Source organism: Bos indicus x Bos taurus, chromosome 10, assembly GCF_003369695.1.
Source record: "Bos indicus x Bos taurus breed Angus x Brahman F1 hybrid chromosome 10, Bos_hybrid_MaternalHap_v2.0, whole genome shotgun sequence".
Lineage (NCBI taxonomy): Eukaryota > Metazoa > Chordata > Mammalia > Artiodactyla > Bovidae > Bos > Bos indicus x Bos taurus.
Window position 1 is genome coordinate 19,698,033 of NC_040085.1, and position 23,073 is coordinate 19,721,105.

Sequence of the window (23,073 nt, forward strand, 5' to 3'; positions counted from 1 at the left end):
AAGTTCAGTGAACAGTACTGACTAATCTCATTTCATTGGAATCTATATCCAGGTTCTCACACTACAAGATTATTTTGAAGTTAATTCCAGATACTTTATTTCATATGTATAAATACATTGATTTTTTTGTATCTGTTCACACTGTTGTCTTTTCCCATAGACGTGGCTCTTTGGTTATGAACTAACTGATACTATCATGGTATTCTGTGATGACAAAATCATCTTTATGGCCAGCAAGAAAAAAGTGGAGTTCCTGAAACAGATTGCCAACACGAAGGGCAACGAGAACGCTAACGGGGCGCCTGCCATCACACTGCTTGTACGAGAAAAGGTCAGAATGAGCAGAATGCGTCATTAATAGGAAAGAGTGTTTAAAAGCGGTAAACAGAAAAGCCTTCTAGGAATTCAAAAATACAAGGGGAAGATTTTAGCTAACTGTCATTTGTTAGAAAGAAAAGAGTTCAATAATCCTATCAGTTTGCAGTAACACAAATGGGTAATGAAATTACTGTGAATACTAACTTTATCCATTCTTGAGGATACTTCTCTTAGTATCTTTTTTTTTATTATTATTATTTTTTTACTTTACAATATTGTATTGGTTTTGCCATACATCAACATGCATCTGCCACGGGTATACACGTGTTCCCCATCCTGAACCCCCCTCCCGCCTCCCTCCCTATACCATCCCTCTGGGTCATCCCAGTGCACCAGCCCCAAGCTTCCTGTATCCTGCATCTAACCTGGACTGGCAATTCGTTTCTTATATGATATTATACATGTTTCAATGCCATTCTCCCAAATCATCCCCCCTTCCCTCCCACAGAGTCCAAAAGACTGTTCTATACATCTATATCTCTTTTGCTTTCTCTTAGTATCTTAATTAGAATAAAAATCTTTAAATATCCTTAAGGAAAGGTATACCTCATTTCTGATTTTTATCAAATGTAATCTTTTTTTATTATATTGCCCACCTGACAAAGATTTCTTTTCAGAATGTTGTTCACCTTTGTATTTCAGTTTCTTAGCTTTTCCTGAAGTAAAGAATAGTCTTCTCAGCTTATGTGGCACTTCACTTAAGCATATAAATATATCAAAAGAAATTTTGTGTAACCTTTTGGTATACTACAGTCTTCCCTAAAGAAATAGGTAGGAAAAGGGGAGATAGAATTTGTTTCTTTCCATAGTTTAGAATATTCTCTACCTAGTACTAGTAGAACATAGATGTCTAATTCTTAAACTAAACCCCCTTTTATTCCCTGTGGCACTGACAGAATGAAAGTAACAAGAGCAGCTTTGACAAAATGATTGAAGCCATTAAAGAAAGCAAGAATGGCAAGAAGATTGGAGTGTTCAGCAAAGACAAATTTCCAGGAGAGTTCATGAAGAGCTGGAATGACTGCCTCAACAAAGAGGGCTTTGACAAAGTAAGAATATTCTGGAAACAAGCACATTGAGAGTTGAGAAGACAAAATTGTGAGGGGCTTTCACAACTGATAGTGCAGAGACTTTGTTTTGAGAAAGCTGTATATTCATTCACATTTCCATTTTCAGTTCCTGTGGCTGAGTAGTAAACCAGTTCACTTTTCAGTTAGGAGTGAGGCATTCAGGAGACAGTTCAGCTACTCCAGAGGGAAATTGAGGAAAATCTCTTGTCCAGAAAAGTTTTCTTTTCTGTCTGCCTCCTTCAGCCTTTATGGAAATCTCAAGAGAGGCATTTACATTTACACTTTAAACGATGTGTTAGTTCATTGCCTCTTAGAATACACCAATGACCTGGTAAAGAGTTCTTTCAGATGTTTATTCAATCCAAGAAGAGAATATTTAGATATTCTGCAAACTGCTGATGAATAGTTTGCTAAATAACCAGACATAGTCACTGATAATACTTGAACTGGGGGAGAGAGATTTCTTTAGCAGTTCTGTGTCTGCATGTTAGGAACTGTTTATCCCTTTGACTGCAGATAGACATCAGTGCAGTTGTGGCCTATACCATTGCTGTAAAGGAGGATGGAGAGCTCAATCTAATGAAGAAAGCAGCTAGCATCACCTCTGAGGTCTTCAACAAATTCTTCAAGGAAAGAGTCATGGAAATAGTAGATGCAGATGAGGTAAATTGGGGGTGGGAGTGTCTTTTTACTGTTTTAATGAAGTCAGTCCATCCCATGCAGTGTTTTTTTAGGTTGTGTTCAGCTTCCTTTGGTAGTTAAGTTGGTGGTGCCAACTGTCTTTGAGAATAACTATAAACGTCCACTGTAGTTTCTGGAGCTTACCCAGTATGTCACTTGAGAATTCTTTGAATAGCTGCAAATTGCACATATTTCTCTAAATTTGCTTTTGTGTGTACACCAGTGTGTTATCTGGTGCATAAACCACTTCATAAGACTCCTTTGGCATCCTATATGATATCAGGACGTATGTTGTCTTCAAATGGTCATGTCCAAAAACCCAACACCCTTCTGCCACCCTATAGTAAATATTGTTTTATTTCTGGGTATTTTTATAGAAAGTTCGACACAGCAAACTGGCTGAGTCTGTGGAAAAGGCCATAGAAGAGAAAAAATACCTAGCTGGGGCAGACCCTTCTACTGTGGAAATGTGTTACCCTCCTATCATTCAGAGTGGTGGCAACTATAATCTCAAGTTCAGTGTGGTGAGGTGAGTATGAGAATTTCAAAACATAAAACAACCAGAGCACTTCAGCCTTTGGCCTGTTTTTTCTTAGACTCAACTCTGGGATTCAAAAAATAGGAAGAAAAAAAATAACCATTCGCCTGCCTCCTGCATTATCTTTTTGTCTTATTCTATGTATAATTTAATTTTATTTCACATAGTTATTCATTTCTTACTTGAGTATTTGATTGTAAGCATTTTCCAGATGATTAAAAATAACAAGAAAAAAATGAAAAACATGTTTAAAAAATAAAAATCTTGCTAGATATATCATAATTATTCCCCTTCTAATTTTTAAAAATACCGTAAAGAATGCTATTCATCGGGGCTGGTGGAAAGGTGATGGCTTACCATCATACTGTTAGATTATAATGCATAAAATTCAGTTTAACTTTTGCATATTTGGGATACAACTTTCCAGAGCCTTTATAGACTGACTTGGTTTAAAAAAAAAAAAAAAAGTTTAGGTCATTTTTTTCTGCTTCAGCTTTGGGATATAGCAGATCAAAATTGTGATTACAGATGTGTATGGTAGGTATGCTAAGGACTTCACAAGTTTGTGTAATGAGATGCTTTCTCCCTTTGGTCTCTAGTGACAAGAATCATATGCATTTTGGGGCCATTACCTGTGCCATGGGTATTCGCTTCAAATCTTACTGCTCCAACCTTGTTCGCACTTTGATGGTTGATCCTTCTCAGGAGGTTCAAGAAAATTACAACTTTTTGCTTCAGCTGCAAGAGGAGCTGCTAAAGGAACTAAGACATGGTAATGTGTGCCTTAGATAAGGTTTAGAAATTATGTAACAAAAATGTAGCATTTGTGGGACTGTTTATCCCTGAGGCTCTTGTACTGTAAATAGAATTAGATTTTACTAACCTCCAATCATCCTAGCATTTAGTTCTTCAATGTACTTTTCGTTTATGCAGGAATGGTTACTGTGGTTTTATATTGATGTTTACAGAAACCTCTCTGACTGGTTAGGACTCTGTGTTCAGATCTTCATAAAATACCATGCTCTTACTACTTTTCTTTAGAAAGTTCTGAGAAGTAGTATCTCTCCCAACAGACTATGTAATGTTAATCCTATATTGAATGAATACCAGGAATCTTAGTTTGAGAGCAGAGCTAATGGCAACCCTGCTAAGCAAGCTGCTGCTGCTAAGTCGCTTCAGTCGTGTCCAACTCTGTGCGACCCCATAGACAAGCAAACTACTGTCTACTTAAAAGGAGAGCATTTGGCACCTCTTTTGCCTTGAGACTCCTCACTCTCATTTAAATGGGACTTTTATGTTTGCCGCCTTTAAACAACTTTGTAAGCCCACTTAAAGTTTCCCAGAGCTTCCAGACACCATTCCCTCCTGATACCTCAGGTCAGTCTTGAGAAATCCAACTGGCAATCCATAGTCCTAGGTTGTTCATTGAGAATAAAAACTTCTCTGAGGCTACAGTATTTGAACTACTCTGGCTTGAAATACGTGTTCATATCCTAAACCTTGAAAAATTAAGTCCAGCATTCTTCCAACAGTAATTCACCCGTTCAGTAGTCTTGTTCTTCAAAATGTATAGTAAATTTAATGTAATGCCATTTATCAACTCTTAAATTATTTCACTGGGACCAGCTAGGGTTCCACAGTCCCCGTGGAGTGATTCTCAGTGTAATTAAAGAATGACTGGGTGGATTGTTTTTTAAAATGCACATTTCTAAGCCCTGCCAGCCCTGCAACTGTATTCCTTATTGTGTGTTTTGAGAAACCCTGCTTTAGGTGACTTAACAAGTAAAAATAGTGTTGATTTTAAAAATGTGATTTGTGGTTTTTTCCTGAAAGATACTTTAATGTCCCATCTGTCTTGTCATTAGGCGTGAAGATATGTGATGTATATAATGCTGTCATGGATGTGGTTAAAAAGCAGAAGCCAGAGCTGCTGAACAAAATTACCAAAAACCTAGGGTAAGATGCTGTGATATACATTGTCACTGTGTCAGTTTTCATGACTGGCAGTCATGGTGATTCAACCAATGTTTGTGGACTATTCAACATAACTGTGTGCCAGACACATTATGTTATCAGAGAATGTATGTAAGTTCATGGAGATGTTTTCAGACCAATGTTGTAGATGTTTTAGGCTTAAATTACAAATGTGAAGAGACATTATATACAATATTTCCTCTCTTAGAACAACTCAATTCATATTTGCAAAATAAGTACTCTGAGATATCCAGCTATTTAAATTCTTTTTTTTTTTTTCTCCAGTGTTTCTCAAGTGTATTTGATCATTGAACCACCTAGATATATTACTAACATATTATAGAACCGAAGACATTTGAGAAACAAAAGCTCTAGGCAGGCTCCTTAGATGAAGCTAGTTGGGATTTATTGTTTATTTCTGGACTTCTGTGATGGACAAGAGGAAATACATTGACCTATACCGAGTTTTGGCCTTAAGAGACTTAGTAAATCCAGTTATCAACAATCTATTAGAAATTATCTCTTATTCCAGTTGTTAAACGTTCTTGGTAGTGTGCCCTTTAATAACTCATCAGTAGTGGCAAATTACTCAGCTTGTTTGCCTGCCTTACCTTGAAAATCAAAATAGGATATCGTGTACCTGACTCAGGTTAGAGGCCTTTTAGCCTATTGTTGAAGTTTCCTTCATTTCTTTTTTAGGTTTGGAATGGGCATTGAATTCCGTGAAGGTTCTTTAGTAATTAATAGTAAAAATCAGTACAAACTAAAGAAAGGTGAGTTTTACATGCATACATTAGAAAAATACCTTTTAAAATACTTTCCCTTAGTTTCATCTCCCTCTGTTCTGTATAAAATCACACTTCAAACTTTCACAGTCATTCACTGATTCCTGTTTTGCTGGTTTAGGGATGGTTTTCAGCATCAATTTGGGATTCTCAGATTTGACTAACAAGGAAGGGAAGAAACCAGAAGAGAAAACCTATGCCCTGTTCATTGGAGACACAGTGCTTGTGGATGAGGTATATATTGCTTCTTTCATGAATTGAATATTGAAGTGCATTTTTAACCCTATGGTTCCCCCTCCCTTTTTTTTTTAAATGAAAGTGTAGTTGATTTTTCCAGTAGTCATGTGTGGATGTGAGAGTTGGGCCATAACAAAGGCTGAGCGCTGAAGAATTGATGCTTTCAAACTGTGATATTCAAGATTCTTGAGAATCCCTTGGACTGCAAGTAGGTCAAACCAGTCAATTCTAAAGGAGATCAATCCTGAATATTCATTAGAAGGACTGATGCTGAAGCTCCAATACTTTGGCCACCTGATGCAAAGATCCAACTTACTGGAAAAGACCCTGATGCTGGGAAAGATTGAAGGCAGGAGGAGGAGGAGACAATAGAGGACAAGATGGTTGGATGGCATCACCAACTCAATGAATATGAGTTTGAGCAAGCTCCGGGAGATGGTGAAGGACAGGGAAACCTGGCGTGCTGCAGCCCATGGGGTCACAAAGAGTCAGACATGACTGAGGGACTGAGCAACAACAAATAGTTGATTTACAATATCATGTTAGTTTCAGGTGTATAGCAGAATGATTCAGTTTTTTATATTTATATATAAATTTTTTCATATTATTTTCCATTTTAAGTTATTAGAAGATAGTATAGTTCTGTGTGCTATATAGTAAATCCTTATTTACTGTTTATTGCTTATCTATGTTATGTGGTGTTTTTTCTTTTTATCATTTGTTAAATGCTAGCTAAGAGGAATTAAAGATGCCTATGAAAGTCTGACCTAGTACAGCCAGGAATACAGATTGTTTAAATAAACTCTATCACATTGTGGCTTGAACCTTGATTATGATACTGTCAGGAACTGATTCTATAACAGAGCTGATTTTTTTTCTTTTGTAATGGTTTTAACAGTTTACATACCATGCAATTAAAGTGTACAATTGTGACTTTTAGTATCTTTACAGTTAATGCAACTGTCACCATAGTCTAGTTTTAGAACATTTTTATCACCTCAGAAAGAAACCCTGTGTCCATTAGCAGTCACTCCTCATTTCCCTCCCAGGCCTAGGCAGTGACTTTTCTTTTTCTAAGGATTTGCCTTTTCTGAGTATTTAGGGGTTTTTTGTGACTGGTTTCTTTAACTTAGCAGGAACTGATTTTTTTTTTTTTTTTTTTGCCACTTTATTTTTAAATAGAAGGATAATTGCTTTACAGAACTTTGTTGTTTTCTGTCAAACATCAACAAGCATCAGCCATAGGTACATCCGGTCCCCTCCCTCCCATCTGCTTCCCTGGCCCACCCTTCTATATTGTCACAGAGCCCCTGTTGATTCTTAATGGTAGTAAATATTTCAGTGTTCTTACATGAACACATTTATACATTAATTCATTGAATCCTTATAATAATTCTATGAAGTAGATACTCTTGTCCAAATATGTAGATAAAGCAACTGAGGCACAAAAAAGTATATGTACCTTGCCAGATGTCACAGAGCTAAGAGTGAGTGAGCCAGGTTTCAAATCAAGCCAGTATTCTTACTCATTATCCCATTGTTGCCTCCCAAATTGCAGTTCCTGATGTGCATTTGGGAAGATAACTGGTTTTATGTGTTGTCAAAGACTTGTTTAGTGCCATAAGATTCAAAGCATGGCCCAGCTAGGTACTGGGTTCGAAAGTGAAAGTATATCATTTAAATGCTCTTAGAGATGTCTCACTTGCTCTTTGTATTCCAGGATGGCCCAGCTACCGTTCTCACTTCTGTGAAGAAGAAAGTGAAGAACGTAGGGATTTTTCTAAAGGTAAGAAGAAGATAAAAATGAGTGGTGAAAAGTTTGCTACAATGAAAAAGTAAACAATAATGGCTAAAATAATTAAGACTTGAATTCCTGATGATGATTTTTCCCCCCCATAGAATGAGGATGAGGAAGAAGAGGAAGAGGAGAAAGATGAAGCTGAGGACCTGTTGGGAAGAGGTTCCAGAGCAGCTTTACTTACAGAAAGAACACGAGTAAGTTTACTGTTTGAAAACTACTTCGATTTCCTATTTGTCACGGTTCACAGGTCCTGATAACTTCAGTTTTCCCTTCTTTAGAATGAGATGACTGCAGAAGAGAAGCGAAGAGCCCATCAAAAAGAACTGGCAGCACAACTCAACGAGGAAGCAAAGAGGCGATTAACTGAACAGAAAGGGGAACAGCAGATTCAGAAGTAAGAGTTTGCATGGAGTAGTGAGATTGTCTTAGGGTTATATGTGATTTGCAGAAATTTCTCAAGAACATTTTTTTATTCCCACTCCAGAGCTCGTAAATCTAATGTGTCCTATAAAAACCCATCTTTGATGCCTAAGGAACCACACATACGGGAAATGAAGATCTATATTGATAAAAAATACGAGACTGTAATAATGCCTGTGTTTGGCATTGCAACACCTTTTCACATTGCCACAATCAAGGTACTGACGTTGAATCAGGCTTCATTCGAATAATTCCTTAAAATAATTGTGCTTACCATAGATGGCTGTCCTGACTGCATGTCTCTGCTATTCTGTGCTCCTCCTGACTCTGCCTTTCCCATGTTCCTGACTCCCTGCCCCACTCCCTAATCTCCTGCTGTCATTTTCCTTCCTTTCCCGTTTGCGCTTTGGAGAAAATTTAAATGACCTAGTGTATAATCATACTTCGCTTGTTTCTCTTTGAACTTGAACTTTGTAACCTGTTGTCATAAACATGGCACCGGAAAAGAACTTTAGGAACTCAGTGATTCTTTTAGAAACACACATTGGTCATATAAAAAAGTAAGCTAAATATGTAGCTTATTAGTTTTAGAGTAAGGATTACAGGTTAGGTTTAGCTGTCAGTTTGTAACTACTAACTTAATTTTAGCATGTCTATAGCTACTTACCTTCATCTAGGAAAGAAATCTGTCTGGTTTCTTTGCTAATGCTTTTCATTTCTTTGAACAGAATATAAGTATGTCTGTGGAAGGAGATTATACTTACTTGCGAATCAACTTCTATTGCCCAGGCAGTGCTCTGGGCAGAAATGAGGGCAACATCTTTCCCAACCCAGAAGCTACTTTTGTCAAGGAAATGTGAGTTCTCAGGGAAACAACCACCCCCAAATCCCTGCTGGTCGGAGCAGTACCCTCAGAGACCCAGAGAGTGCTGTGTTCTCCCGCATCCTAGTGAATGGCGGCACCTTCCTCAGTGGTACTTGATTAGGAGGATCACCTTAATAACCTTGTACTGTTTTGAGGTTGGAACCTAATTTAAATCCTCATAAAGATATTTTATTCTCACTTGATATATTTGTTGATAAAATATCAGATGTGTGCTGCACTGGAGTCTGTTTATTCTTGAAGTGAAATAGGATCATTTGGGGAAGTTTATGCAGAATTTGAAATATAGGTATGACTCCCACACTCAGTGGATTAGCTATAACATCTGTTTAAGAGAGAGGAAGGATTTTTTCATCTTTCCAGACATTATTTCAGCACTCAGTGGTACCTTTTTCTCCTAAAAGGTATTAAGCCAGTTGTAAAACATAGTAATGGGTGTGGGTTACTTTGCATGATAAAGAAATTACATAGGTGCTCCCCCTTTTCTGTAGTACATACCGAGCTTCAAATATGAAGGCACCTGGAGAACAGACAGTTCCAGCCTTGAACCTTCAGAACGCTTTCCGAATTATAAAAGAAGTGCAGAAGCGTTACAAGACTCGGGAAGCGGAAGAGAAAGAGAAGGAGGTGAGCCGGAACAACGGCAAAGTGCCTTTGTGCCAAAGGACACATGAAGGTTTGGGGACATAGAAAGATCTGTGAGAATTCACGTTGATTTTCATTCTGCTTAGGGCATTGTGAAACAAGATTCACTGGTGATCAATCTAAACCGGAGTAATCCCAAACTGAAAGATCTGTACATTCGCCCAAACATTGCCCAAAAGAGGATGCAAGGCTCACTGGAGGCCCATGTCAATGGTATGAATGATCTCTCATGTGCCTGGGCTTTGTCTTTGGAGGCACATCTGTAGTAATGACAGACCAGATAACATAGTAGGAAGTGCTGGGAGGAGTCTACTTTGACATGAAAGGAAAGGAAAGAAGGAAAGGAAAGCTCCGTACCTTGCTGGCATTCCCTCTGACCCTATTCAGATCAGCCAGAAAAGATGCAGTACCTTTTGGGCTAACCTGATGATGTACCTTCATACTTAGCTGCTTCCTCCATTCCCCCACCTAGGTTTTCGCTTCACGTCTGTCCGAGGAGACAAAGTGGATATTTTGTACAATAACATCAAGCATGCTTTATTCCAGCCATGTGATGGGGAAATGATTATTGTCTTGCACTTTCACCTCAAGGTATATCTTTATCAGCTAGCTGTGAGCTCTTGGGCAAGATCTTACTATCACAGTGTTTCTTTTAAAATAGTGATGAAAAATATCACCTGTCACATAAGATCATTAAGGGCACTGAATAAAATAATGCTTATAAAGCCCCCAGTGCCTGACATCTCAAAGATGCTAATCATGTTTGTTCCTTGGTGTGATACATAATGATCTCCAATACATATAGGTCTGTTCCACATTCGTGTTTCTGAAACAGAAAGTTTTTGCTTTAGACAATTATCAACATAATCTCCAAAGTCCATTCTAGTAAGTAGGAAAACTTTAAAAAATTTATACTCTTTTATATTCCCAAATGTCATTATGATGCCACCTGGAGTGGTTTAACTATTCTTACATAAATGCTATGATTTCTAGCATAGATATTTTAATATTTTCATGTTTTGTTGTTATTTTGCCTGTGTAGACTTCTTTGCGAAATAAGTCTTAAAATTTCTTGTTCTTTCTACTTTCGGTCTTTAGAATGCCATCATGTTTGGGAAGAAGCGGCATACAGATGTGCAGTTCTACACAGAAGTCGGGGAGATCACCACAGACTTGGGGAAACATCAGCATATGCACGACCGAGATGACCTCTATGCTGAGCAGGTGAAATCTGGTATTTTATTTATAGGGTAGGGAGGTAGGATTCAGGCTTCCATGGTGTCTCAGCAGTAAAGGAATCTCCTGCAGTGCAGGAGACACAGGAGATGTGAGTTCGATCCCTGGGTCAGGAAGATCCCCTGGAGAAGGGCATGGCAACCCACTCAGTATTCCTGCCTGGAGAATCCCATGGACAGAGGAGCTTAGAAGCAAAGAGTTGGACACGACTAAAGTGACTGAGCATGAGCTAGGACTCAGCCCAGATCTGAGCTCAATAATTGTCATATATTTTATAAACCACTCCAGAAACTATGTAGAACTTCTCAAGTATCTGCTGGGATGGTGTAGTATGTTGACTATGAATTAGACTTAATTCATAGGCATAACTCTACAATTAATTTTAGCAGCCTGTGATAAAATATCCATGTTAGTATCATAGTTAACAGAATTCAGGACTACAAAAGCACTTCATGGTTTTTGAAGGGATTACTGTTAATAAATAAAGTGATAACTATAGTTAATTTGTATTTCTTCTACAGATGGAAAGAGAAATGAGGCACAAACTGAAAACAGCCTTTAAAAATTTCATTGAAAAAGTAGAGGCTCTAACCAAGGAGGAACTGGAATTTGAAGTGCCTTTTAGGGACTTGGGGTAATGTGTCATCTTCTTTTTGGCCTTCAGAAAAATTAGTTATTCTTCCTTTAATAATAACTTAGCATAACATATCATGTTCTTTTTTCTATGGACATCCATTATCTCTTGGAAATGTTCAAGGGCTGGGTGAATAGCTAAGACTGAGAGCCTCCCTCTGGAAGTGCATTTCCAGCGAGTGTGCTGGAGTTTTGTTTGGAATGGGAAAGGAGAGAAGCCTGTTGGGACGGCAGCAGTTTCTCTTGCAGTGAACCCCACCTTATGTGAGTCTCTTATTATCTTTCAGGTTTAATGGTGCTCCCTATAGGAGCACCTGCCTCCTTCAGCCTACTAGCAGTGCGCTGGTAAACGCTACAGAATGGGTGAGTGTTTCTGACCTCTTTTTAGGAAGAAAATTGTTAGAGAAAAGAAATCAAGAAGGTAGATGTTTTGAAAACTAAATCCTTATTATATCCTAGTATTTTAATTTTTTATATTTACTTACCTTGGGTATAAAAATTGAACAAATGATTCTTTAAAAGTCTCTTTAGTTTTTAGAGACAGTTGCTTTGCATAGTTTCCTTAAATGAATTCTCCCTGAGGGAGGCTTTCAATCTTGCAGATCCTTTGACACGGGCTTCTTGGTATGTTTTATCACTTTTAGTCTTTGCCCCCAAAAAACAAAAAAAAAAAACCAGTTTAGTTATCCTTTGTGTGGTAGTTTTTAGATCCTGAAAGCATTTGAAAATGCTAGTGTTTTGTGGGAAGTATTTTTATGAAAATAGTTCCTTTCTTCCCTGACAGCCACCTTTTGTGGTAACGTTGGATGAAGTGGAGCTGATTCACTTTGAGCGAGTCCAGTTTCACCTGAAGAACTTTGACATGGTGATCGTCTACAAGGACTACAGCAAGAAAGTGACAATGATCAATGCGATTCCTGTTGCCTCTCTTGACCCCATCAAGGAATGGTTAAAGTAAGTAAACCTGCCAGCAATCTCCTGTCCTACGAACACAGTTTTCTAGAATATGAATGTGGTATGTTATATGTAAAATCTGTTGGTATACTTAATGAAACTGCTTTTGGGTTGTTACCAACCAGGACTTGAAAATTTGGGATCTGTTAGACATAGAGCCACTTTTTCCTGAATACCCAACAGTAGTTCATACATGCATGTGAGTGAAGTCACTTCAGTCCTGTCCAACTCCTTGCAACCCATGTATTCAGCACATATCAAGCTTTGGAGCAGAGGCAGGGGGAGGAGAGCAAATGCACAGGGTTCAGTCAGTTCAGTTTAGTCGCTCAGTCGTGTCCGACTTTTTGCGACCCCATGGACTGCAGCACACCAGGCTTCCTTGTCCATCACCAACTCCCGGAGCTTGCTCAAATTCATGTCCATTAAGTCGGTGATGCCATCCAACCATCTCATCCCCTGTTGTCCCTTTCTGCCTTCAACCTTTCCCAGCATCAGAGTCTTTTCCAGTGAGTCAGTTCTTTGCATCAGGTGGCCAAAGTATTGGAGTTTCAGCTTCTGGATCAGTCGTTCCAATGAATATTCAGGGTTGATTTCCTTTAGGACGGACTGGTTGGATCTCCTTGCAGTCCAAGGGACTCTGAACAGTCTTTTCCAGCACCACAATTCAAAAGTATCAATTCTTTGGCACTCAGCTTGCTTTATAGTCCAACTCTCAACATCCATATGTGACTACTGGAAAAACCATAGCTTTGACTAGATGGACCTTTGTTGACAAAGTAATATCTCTGCTTTTTAATATGCTGTCTAGGTTGGTCATAGCTTGTCTTCCAAGGAGCAAGGAAGGATCTTTTAATTTCATGGCTGCAGTCACCACCTGCAGTGATTTTGGCATCCAAGAAAACAAAGTCTGTCTCTGTTTCCACTGTTTCCCCATCTATTTGCCATGAAGTGATGGGACCAGATGGCCATGATCTTAGTTTTCTGAATGTTGAGGGTTTTATTTATTTATTTTATTTTATTTTTAAACTTTACAATATTGTATTGGTTTTGCCAAATATCGAAATGAATCCACCACAGGTATACATGTGTTCCCCATCCTGAACCCTCCTCCCTCCTCCCTCCCCATACCATCCCTCTGGGTCGTCCCAATGCACCAGCCTCAAGCATCCAGTATTGTGCATCGAACCTGGACTGGTGACTCGTTTCATACATGATATTCTACATGTTTCAATGCCATTCTCCTGAATCTTCCCACCCTCTCTTTAAGCCAACTTTTTCACTCTCTTCTTTCACTTTCATCAAGAGGCTCTTTAGTTCTTCCTCAGTTTCTGCACTGGGTTAGAATAACTGAATTAAGGGCAAGATCTCTGGGCTCTCCTCCTAGCTCAAGAGTCTAAGTCTCTGCCTAAGACTGCCTTCTTTAAATGGAGAGTACTCAAAGTTCATATGATACAGAAGAGGCTGCATGTGACCTTGCATATGCTTAACTCTGTTGTTGATCAACTAAGTTTCAAATGAACTAGTATTAACTGAACAACCACTCTCTGCTTAAGTCATTGGCTGCCAAAGGGTGGCTTTAGCCCCTGCATTATCTTCACTGGCTGTGTGTTCATGCTAAGTCGCTTCAGTCATGTCTGACTCTGCAACCCTATGGACTATAGCCCACCAGGCCCCTCTGTTCATGGGATTGTCCAGGCAAGAATACTGGAGTGGGTTGCCATGCCCTCCTCCAGGGGATCATCCCAACCCAGGAATCGAACCCGTGTCTCTTAGGTCTCCTGCATTGGCGGGTGGATTCTTTACCGCTAGCGCCACTGAAAATCAGAGTCTGAGATCTTTTTTGACTACTTAATGGATGTATCAAATTTCTTACTAGTTCTCTGTTTTTATTAAAATATGAGATACAATACATATTTATTTTAGCTTTTACCTTTCACACACTTACACTTCAGCTAAAAGAATTCCTCATAGATATGCCAGAACCCCAATAAAAAGGGAGATGTCACTTCGTGGGAAAAGTGTGAGGTATGTGTGGCCATGAGTATAGTTTGCTCTGCCCTGCTTCCTCCTTCCAATTATCTGTAGGGGAAGGCACTGCAAATACAAAACTTCTCTTAAGAAACGGTTGAGAGAGCTTAAAAACAGCCTGTGAGAAAGATCCAACTTTATAGTTTCCATGAGGGTTTTCCTTGAAAACATTTGCAGGTAAGTAACATGGTATCAAAAATATTTATAGATTTATGTGACTCTTTTTGGCTGTGCTAGGTCTTCGTTACTGCACAGGTTTTTCTCTAGTTTCACAGAGTGGAGACTACTCTAGTTGAGGTGTGCGGCCTTCTCGTGGTGGCTTCTCTTACTCCGGAGCCCGCCTGGGCTTCAGTAGTTGGGCTCCTGTGCTCTAGAGTGCAGGCCCAGTAGTCGTAGTGCGTGGGCTTACTTGCTCCACAGCATGTGGGATCTTTCTTCCTGCATGAGGGACTGAACTTGTGTCTCCTGCATTGGCGGGCAGATTCTTTACCACTGAGCCACCAGGGAAGCCCCTGTATGATTTTTAAAATCCTCTTTATTGAGGTACAATTTACGTGTAATAAAATTCATCAATTTAAGTATATGATTTGATGAATTGTAACAAATGTATATAGTCTTGTATCTACCATCATAATGGGAATATGGAACATTTCCTTTACTCCCCAAAGTCCTCCTACCCTTTCAGAGTCAGTCCTCTCCCTTCAACCTTGTCACTGGTTTCTTTCACTGTACAGTTTGCTTCATCTAGAATTTCACATAAATGGAATTATACAAGTGTGTAGTGTTTTATATCTTTTTTTATCTTTCACTTGGCATACTGCTTTTGAAATTTACTCAAGTTGTTGTGCACATCATTAGCATACTCCTTTTTATTACAGAGGAGTTCCCCATTGTCTGGAGAGTCCCTGCTTTATTTATCCATCTACCAGTTAATAGACATTAAGATTGTTTCCCTTTGGGGACTCTTAGGAATAGCTGTTATAAACACTATGTACAGGTCTTTGTATGGACATACGTTTTCATTTCTCTTGGATAAAGACCTAAGAGTGGGATTGCTGTGTCATACGGTTTATGGTTAAGTATATGTTTAGCTTTATAAGAAACTACCAAATCCTTTGCCAGAGTGGCTGGAAAATGTGTAGTATGTGAGAATTGTAGTTGCTCCACATCCTCACCAACACTGGTGTTATCAGTCTTTTCATTATTGGCCATTGTGGTGGACAGCTTTCTCACTGTGGTTTCAGTTTGCATTTCCAAGATTACTGTTGATTTTGAGCATTTTTTCATAGGCTGTGTGTCATTCTATACTTTGATGAAGTATATTCATGTTTTTTGCCCATGTTAAGAATCAGATTGCTTTACTACTGAATTTTAAGAATTTTTTAGGCTAAATAAAGTCCCTCCTAAAACACATTTTGCATATATTTTCTTCCAGTAGTTTCTATGTCTTTTCATTTTCTTAAAATATCATTTGAAGATCAAAAGTGTAAATTTTCCATGAAAGATGTTTAATCAACTTTATCTTTTGTAATTTCTGCTTTTTATGGCTTTATGTGGTAAATTTTGCCTAACCCAAAGTCATAAAACTTTTCTAGAGGTCCATAGGTTTAGGTCTTATATTTATGTCTGTGATCCATTTTGAGTTAATTTTTTTTTTACTGTGGTGTTAGGATGAAGGTTTGTACTTTGTGTATATGTAGCCAGTTATTCTAGTTATCATTTTTTGAAACCATTATTCCTTACCCATTGAATTACTTGGCATGTTTGTTTAAAAAAAGAATGTGTAGGAGAGGCTGTTTCTGGATGGTGTTTTCTGCTCCATTGGTTTGTGTGTGTTCTTACACTGATCCTGTAGTGAATACTGTAGCTTTATAATGAATCTTGAAATCAGGTAGTGTAAGTCCTCCCATTTTGTTCTTTTTCAAAGTTGGCTATTATTATTTTGACTATTCTACATAAATTCAACTTGTATCTTTCAACAAACTGGTTTATTTTGTCGAAGCTGTCAACTCTAGTATTTGTGCAATACTTTTACCCCTTTCGTTCCTAACATTAATAGTTTCCTCTTTTTGTTGGTCAGTCTAGAGGTTTATCAACTTTTATTGAATTTTATTCTCCATCGTTATGAAATGTCCTTTCTTTTTCTAGTAATAGTCCTTGTTTTGAAATCTACATAGTATGCTATTACTATAGACTTGTAGCTTTATTAATTTTTTACTTTGTATTAGGGTATAGCCATTTTACAATGTTGTAGTAGTTTCAGGTGAACAGCAAAGGGATTCAGCCATATATATACACACATGTATCCATTCAACCGCAGAACTCCCCTCCCATATAGGCAGCCATATAATACTGGGCAGAGTTCCATGTGCTATATGGTAGGTCCTTGTTGGTTATCCATTTTAAATACAGCAATGTGTACATGTCTATCCCAAACTCCCTAACTATCCATAACTTATTATGGCAGCCATAATAAGTTTGTTCTCTTAAGTCTGTGAGTCTGTTTTGTAAGTTCATCTGTATCATGTCTTTTTAGATTCCACATATAAAGGGATGTCATATGATATTTCTTTCTCTGACTTGCTTCACTCAGTATGACAATCTGGTTGCATCCATGTTGCTGCAAATGGCATTATTTCATTCTTTTTAATGGCTGAGATATTCCATTGTATATATGTACCACATTTTCTTTGTCTATTCCTCTGTTGGTGGACATTGAGGTTGCATTCATGCCTTGGCTTTTTTTTAATCCATTGAGAATGTCTACCTTTTAATCTGTGTCTCTCTTGCTGTCTTGCATATAGGGTTGTCATTACTATTTTTCTAAATTCCATATATATGTGTTAATATACTGTATTGGTGTTTTTCTTTCTGACTTACTTCACTCTGTACAATAGGCTCCAGTTTCATTCACCTCATTAGAACTGACTCAGATGCGTTCTTTTTAATAGCTGATAAACAGTTATTGGGGTACACGTGTCTCTCTCAATTCTGGTTTCCTCAGTGTATATGCCCAGCAGTGGGATTGCTGGGTCATATGGCAGTTCTATTTCGTTTTTTAAGGAATCTCCACACTGTTCTCCATAGTGGCTGTACTAGTTTGCATTCCTACCAACAGTCTAAGAGCATTCCCTTTCCTCCACACCCTCTCCAGCCTTTACCGTTTGTACACTTTTTGATGGCAGCTATTCTGACCAGCATGAGATGGTACCTCATTGTGGTTTTGATTTGCATTTCTCTGATAATGAGTCATGTTGGGTGTCTTTTCATGTGTTTGTTAGCCATCTGTATGTCTTCTTTGGAGAAATGTCTGTTTAGTTCTTTGATCCATTTTTTGATTGGGTCACTTATTTTTCTGGTATTAAGCTGCATGAGCTGCTTGTATATTTTGGAGATTAATTCTTTGTTGGTTGTTTCATTTGCTGTTATTTTCTCCCATTCTGAAGGCTGTCTTTTCACCTTGCTTATAGTTTCTTTCATGTGCAAAAGCATTTAATTAGGTCCCATTTGTTTATTTTTGCTTTTATTTCCATTACTCTGGGAGGAAGTTCATAGAGGATCTTACTGTGATTTATGTCAGAGAGTGTTCTGCCTATGTTTTCCTCTAGGAGTTTTATAGTTTCTGGTCTTACATTTAGATCTTTAATCCATTTTGAGTTTACTTTTGTGCATGGTGTTAGAAAGTGTTCTAGTTTCATTCTTTTACAGGTGGTTGACCAGTTTTCCTAGCCCCACTTGTTAGAGATTGTCCTTTCTCCATTGTATGTTTCTGCCTCCTTTGTCAAAGATAAGCTTTTCTTCTTTTTATGCCTGCTTTTAATTTTATGATTCTTTACAATCATTTTCCTAGTTTGCTGATGAGCTACACCTCTAACTTGTCAGAGTCTGCATTCAGATAATAGACCATGTCTGTTAGAAGGTTCTTATGCTTCCATTTCTCTCCTTCTATCCTGTTATTACCACCATACATTTTGCTTTTAATATGCTATGAATTCCACAGTTGTCATTATTGTGGCTTCAAAACAGCTATTCCTGAATTTACAAAATGAGGAGAAAGTCTTACTTATTTAACCATTCCCGTTGCTGTTCATTCCATTGGGATTTTAGTCTAGTGCTGCTTAGTATCTAGTGTTTGAAAACTGTTGTTCCATACTTTGTTCAGTTTTCTGGTTGTTTGGGTGAAAAGGTAAATCTAATCCTTGTCACTTCCATCATAGCTAGAAGCAAAAGCTTTAGTGTATATGATTGTGCCCATAATGGATTTATGCTGGAATCTCTGGTTTTATGGCTTCCCTGGTGGCGCAGATGGTAAAGAATTTGCCTGCTACGTGGGAGACCTGGGTTTGATCCCTGGGTTGGGAAAATCCCCTGGAGGAGGGCATGGCAACCCACTCCAGTATTCCTGCCTGGAGAATCCTCTTAGACTGGGGAGCCTGGCAGGCTACAGTCCATGGGGTTGCAAAGAGTCTAACACGACTGAGTGACTAAGCACATGCTCAGGTTTTGTGCTAATGGTTTCTTCTTATGGCCCTTACCATTACTGTGTTCTGCTTTTCTTTTTTTCCCCCACCCATATTGATTGTTCACCTCAACAGAAGTGGATAAATGTCATTTGAACATTTCTTAACACAAGGCACGTTAAGTAGTTTTTTTTTTAATGGGGTTCTGTCGTGAGCACTAGTGCTCTGGGAGACCAGATATCAGCTCTTTGGCGGTATGTTCTGGTGGGATAGTGCCAAGAGTACCTGCTCTCACATATGAAAAGGGTACTGCTCTTCCACGATGCTAATGACCAACATGACACTGGATGTTCTCACAAAGTATAGAGGTGGGATTTCCTTGGTGGTCCAGTGGTTAAGACTCTGCTCTTTTGGCATGGCCAAACCAAAAAAAAAAAACACCCAAAAGCTGAGTATGGAGGATTGATTTTTTTTTACTGTATGATGTTATTTTTCTTTAGTTCCTGTGACCTAAAATACACAGAAGGAGTACAGTCCCTCAACTGGACTAAAATTATGAAGACCATTGTTGATGACCCTGAGGGCTTCTTTGAACAAGGTGGCTGGTCTTTCCTGGAACCTGAGGGTGAGGTGCGTGAGTGTGGGGTTTCTTTTCTGACGCACAGTGTTGCCCATTATCATTTGGGCAGTTAGGAGAATGCCATATGAACAGTACGTAAGGGACCAATCAAATGGGAGAAGTTCTGAGCATAACTTGGTATTGTTTCTTCAAGTTAGTTTTACAGGTAAATGATAAATTAATTGGGCATTGGTAGCCACTCACAAGGTTTCTTTGAAATTACAAAAACTACTGTTTGAATGAATTTTTTAGTTTTCAGGGAAAATACTTCAAATCGTCTTGCAAAAGTTATCTAATTATTATATCTTACAAGTAATTTTAATTGTTTTTTTATCTCTTGGTTACTCAGAGGGTTAGGTCTTTTTTATTTCATTTTTCATATAAAATAGAAATAATGCTGGTGCACTCAGTGGATTGAATTAATTAAGTTATTAATGAAGTAAATTAAAAAAAAAAAAAACACCCAGTATTTAGTATTATGCTCCAACTCACCAGGGGAGTGATGCTGAGGAAGGGGATTCCGAGTCTGAAATCGAAGATGAGACTTTTAATCCTTCAGAGGAAGACTATGAAGAGGAGGAGGAGGACAGTGATGAAGATTATTCATCAGAAGCTGAAGAATCAGGTGAGTCTTCATAGGGACAAATGTTCATGACTTCCTAACCTTAGGCAATTTCTACAGGCTTTTGAAGGGAATAATTTTATCATTCCATTCCGTTTCCAGTCTAGTAATTCATGCTTAATATTATTCCAGATTATTCCAAGGAATCATTGGGCAGTGAAGAAGAGAGTGGAAAGGATTGGGACGAACTGGAGGAAGAAGCCCGAAAAGGTAAATTTTTTTGTTTTATTTTTTGAGGCACAAATTTCAGTATTTTGAGGTATTATTTGCCTGATAAAAGTAACATAAGAACAGTGTAAAGCTGATGTGGAGTCACAGCTACAGCGTCATTGACCAGAAGAGCAAATGAGGTCTGGAATGCACCTGTACTCTCCGGGGGGCACAACTCTGCCGACTTGGAGGATTTTTTCATCTGCTCAGCTCCCTCAGTGGGTCCTTAGCCAGGATAGTCTTGTCAGACTCCAAAATTAGGCTGTTTGGTTTCCAAATCTAAGTCAGATAGTAGTCTAGCTTTATGGCCCTCTTCCAGGTTAAGAATGTTTTTGTAGTACTAGTTTTAACTACTCTGAAACCAAATACCAAATGTAAGTTACATACTACTGTACTGTATAGCCCAAGCATAGTGATAGGTCCTTTGCATAGATTACCTTTAAGCCTAAAACAGTTTTCCATTTTATAAGTAAATCAAGGTTCAGAAAGGTTAAGTACTTGCCCAAGATCATACAACTAATAAGCAACTGAGAAAAGATTAAAAGTTAAGTCTGACTCCAAAGTACGTTCTCTGCATTATTTCATGCTGTGTACAATAGCGTTAAGATACCTAAAGCTAACATCTAGATAACTAGTGCCTCGTTCTTCTGTTCAGCCGACCGTGAAAGCCGCTATGAGGAAGAAGAAGAACAGAGTCGAAGTATGAGCCGAAAGAGGAAGGCATCTGTGCACAGTTCAGGCCGAGGCTCTAACCGAGGTTCCAGACACAGCTCTGCGCCTCCCAAGAAAAAGAGGAAGTAACTTCAGAACTTTGGCCCTCAGCTCCATTCTTCCTACAGCCAATCCCTGAAAATTTTACATGACATAGAAACTGTATTTTTTCCTTTTTTTTTTTTTCTTTTGAAGTTTTGCCATTTGTGTATGGGTTTAGGGGGCCATTTGTGTGGACCAAGCTACTCGGGGAATTCCAGGCCCACCAGGACACGTGCCAATGGCCCCATCCAGATGGCAAGGGAGGAGGTGTTCTTGAAGAAGGGCAGAGGCTTCCGCTGTTAATAAATACCGTTTCATTCCTCTCTCTTCCTGTCACCTTCTGCCAGGACATTGTTGGCTTCTGACATCTTATTCTTTGATGTCTTAAAGCTATATTTCCAAGACATTGGTACAAGGTGACCTTTGCTGCCTGTACCATGGCTCTTGACCAGCAGATGCGATCCTCCCATCTTACCCGCCTGCCATGACCTTCCTCACGTCTCTTTAAGACACATCTTTGCAGAACTCAAGAAAAGGTTCTTGGAATTTGCTAATGGTGTAAGCAATACAACTTGAGATAGGCTGATCAGGCTGGTATCTCCGTCTAAGTTTTCCTGCTTTCTTGCCTCAGGCAGATTCTGAGGTATTTTTACTGCCTTGGAAGACGTAAGAAGCAGTGATACTCCCTGGCTCAGTTTCATCTTCCTTACAAATTCACACATGGTACAATGGTGGAAGCAAAATTACCATTGTTTCTTTTGTGATGTATGAGGAAAAAATGGCTGTGCCTCATGTACTGCTTCTAGTGAAATCTAGAAGGAGTTCAAAGGAGTCAACATTTAGATCTGGAAGGGGCAAGTCATGCCTTGGGCCTAGAATACCCTGATGAGAAAAGAGAAGAGGAAGGGAGGCCACATCTGCAACACAGCCTCTCGTCACTGCTGCTCCTTGTTTTTACTTGTCTTGCATTGTCCTGTATTTATCACAGTTTCTGTTGAACAGCTTTTTAAGTATTTGGGGAGTTTATCTTGCCATCCTCCCTCCTGGTTCTCTGCACCCACCTGTCCCACTGCAGTTCCTTCTGTGTTCTGTGACTTTAAGAGAAGAGGGGGAGGGGTCTCGGATTTTTGTTCATTTGTTTGTTTATTTTCTCCTTAGCAGTAGGACTTGATATTTTCAATTTTGGAAAAACTAAAAGATAAATAAACTGTGGTTTTTTTTTTGTTGTTGTTTTGTTTTTATAAATTTACTTTCTGTGACAATTCTTTTGCAGTTCAGTTCCTAAAAACAAGCCTGCTTCTCTCCTAAAAAAGTGCTAAGGCATAGAGAATAATTCTCTTTACCCAGCTAGTATCACAAAAAGGAACTTTTATCACTCTAAACTTTCATGATTAGGTTGAGATATCACAGTAAACCAAATTCATAGTAGAGCAAGTTACTTTATAAGAGACTTTTGACTATGGTTCCCTCAGGGTTTAGAATGGACTAGCACTTGTTCCATCAGGAACACAAATCTTCAGTCATCTCCTTGTAAATAGCTTGGAGGGCAGCAGCAGCTTGAAGAGACACCTTGAGCTTTCCTATGGGGGTAGCCTGATCTTCAGGGCCAACAACTGTTGGGAAAGGAAAAAAACACCAGACATCTGTATCATTCAACTGAAAAACACTTAAATAATATTTTATATTAAATTATTTTCTACATTAGGTGCTGGGGATACTATACAAGGTTACTACCTCCCATTTTAGCGGGACTCATTCTGATGGAAGATGATGGAAAACAATCATTACAATATAGTATAGCTGGTGCTGGGATGAAAACTCAGGGTGCTTTGGGAACACAGACCTGGCACCTCATCCAGAATGGAAGAATCAGAAAAGGCCTTCTGAAGACAATCCCTTTGTCTTCAAAAAGTAAAAGATACTCTAAGCATGTACATGTGCCAAGATTGGAAAACAAGTTTGGCAGAAATGAAGCTATATTGATAAGCAGGATCTAGATCGTAACAGGCCATTTGTCTTGTAAAAAATGTGATTTTAATTGATGGTATTAGAAATGCCAGTTTCTTATTTGGGTTCCAAAAAAGTGACTCCACTCTGAGGAATATATTCTAAGGGGGCATGAGTAAATCAGGGAAGGTAGTTTATG

General features: G+C 38.6%; 2 protein-coding genes across 2 annotated transcripts in view; one reads left to right on the forward strand and one right to left on the reverse strand.

Moving 5' to 3' along the window:
- Nucleotides 1-22,150, forward strand: part of SUPT16H (SPT16 homolog, facilitates chromatin remodeling subunit) — a 35,501-nt gene extending 13,351 nt beyond the window's left edge. Inside the window, exons 3-26 of the mRNA XM_027553357.1 lie at nucleotides 161-331; nucleotides 1,275-1,427; nucleotides 1,965-2,111; nucleotides 2,507-2,658; nucleotides 3,267-3,439; nucleotides 4,533-4,623; nucleotides 5,341-5,414; nucleotides 5,548-5,660; nucleotides 7,384-7,449; nucleotides 7,563-7,658; nucleotides 7,743-7,858; nucleotides 7,949-8,102; nucleotides 8,613-8,740; nucleotides 9,259-9,394; nucleotides 9,499-9,625; nucleotides 9,885-10,003; nucleotides 10,511-10,636; nucleotides 11,170-11,282; nucleotides 11,569-11,644; nucleotides 12,066-12,235; nucleotides 19,224-19,353; nucleotides 19,838-19,967; nucleotides 20,097-20,174; nucleotides 20,830-22,150. Of these exons, the coding sequence (XP_027409158.1) occupies nucleotides 161-331; nucleotides 1,275-1,427; nucleotides 1,965-2,111; nucleotides 2,507-2,658; nucleotides 3,267-3,439; nucleotides 4,533-4,623; nucleotides 5,341-5,414; nucleotides 5,548-5,660; nucleotides 7,384-7,449; nucleotides 7,563-7,658; nucleotides 7,743-7,858; nucleotides 7,949-8,102; nucleotides 8,613-8,740; nucleotides 9,259-9,394; nucleotides 9,499-9,625; nucleotides 9,885-10,003; nucleotides 10,511-10,636; nucleotides 11,170-11,282; nucleotides 11,569-11,644; nucleotides 12,066-12,235; nucleotides 19,224-19,353; nucleotides 19,838-19,967; nucleotides 20,097-20,174; nucleotides 20,830-20,975 (2,985 nt within the window). The 3' untranslated portion in view covers nucleotides 20,976-22,150. The remainder of the gene's footprint in view (nucleotides 1-160; nucleotides 332-1,274; nucleotides 1,428-1,964; nucleotides 2,112-2,506; nucleotides 2,659-3,266; nucleotides 3,440-4,532; nucleotides 4,624-5,340; nucleotides 5,415-5,547; nucleotides 5,661-7,383; nucleotides 7,450-7,562; nucleotides 7,659-7,742; nucleotides 7,859-7,948; nucleotides 8,103-8,612; nucleotides 8,741-9,258; nucleotides 9,395-9,498; nucleotides 9,626-9,884; nucleotides 10,004-10,510; nucleotides 10,637-11,169; nucleotides 11,283-11,568; nucleotides 11,645-12,065; nucleotides 12,236-19,223; nucleotides 19,354-19,837; nucleotides 19,968-20,096; nucleotides 20,175-20,829) is intronic.
- Nucleotides 21,059-23,073, reverse strand: part of RPGRIP1 (RPGR interacting protein 1) — a 47,067-nt gene continuing 45,052 nt past the window's right edge. The window contains exon 19 of the mRNA XM_027553358.1: nucleotides 21,059-22,540. Coding sequence (XP_027409159.1) covers nucleotides 22,428-22,540 — 113 coding nt within the window. The 3' untranslated portion in view covers nucleotides 21,059-22,427. The remainder of the gene's footprint in view (nucleotides 22,541-23,073) is intronic.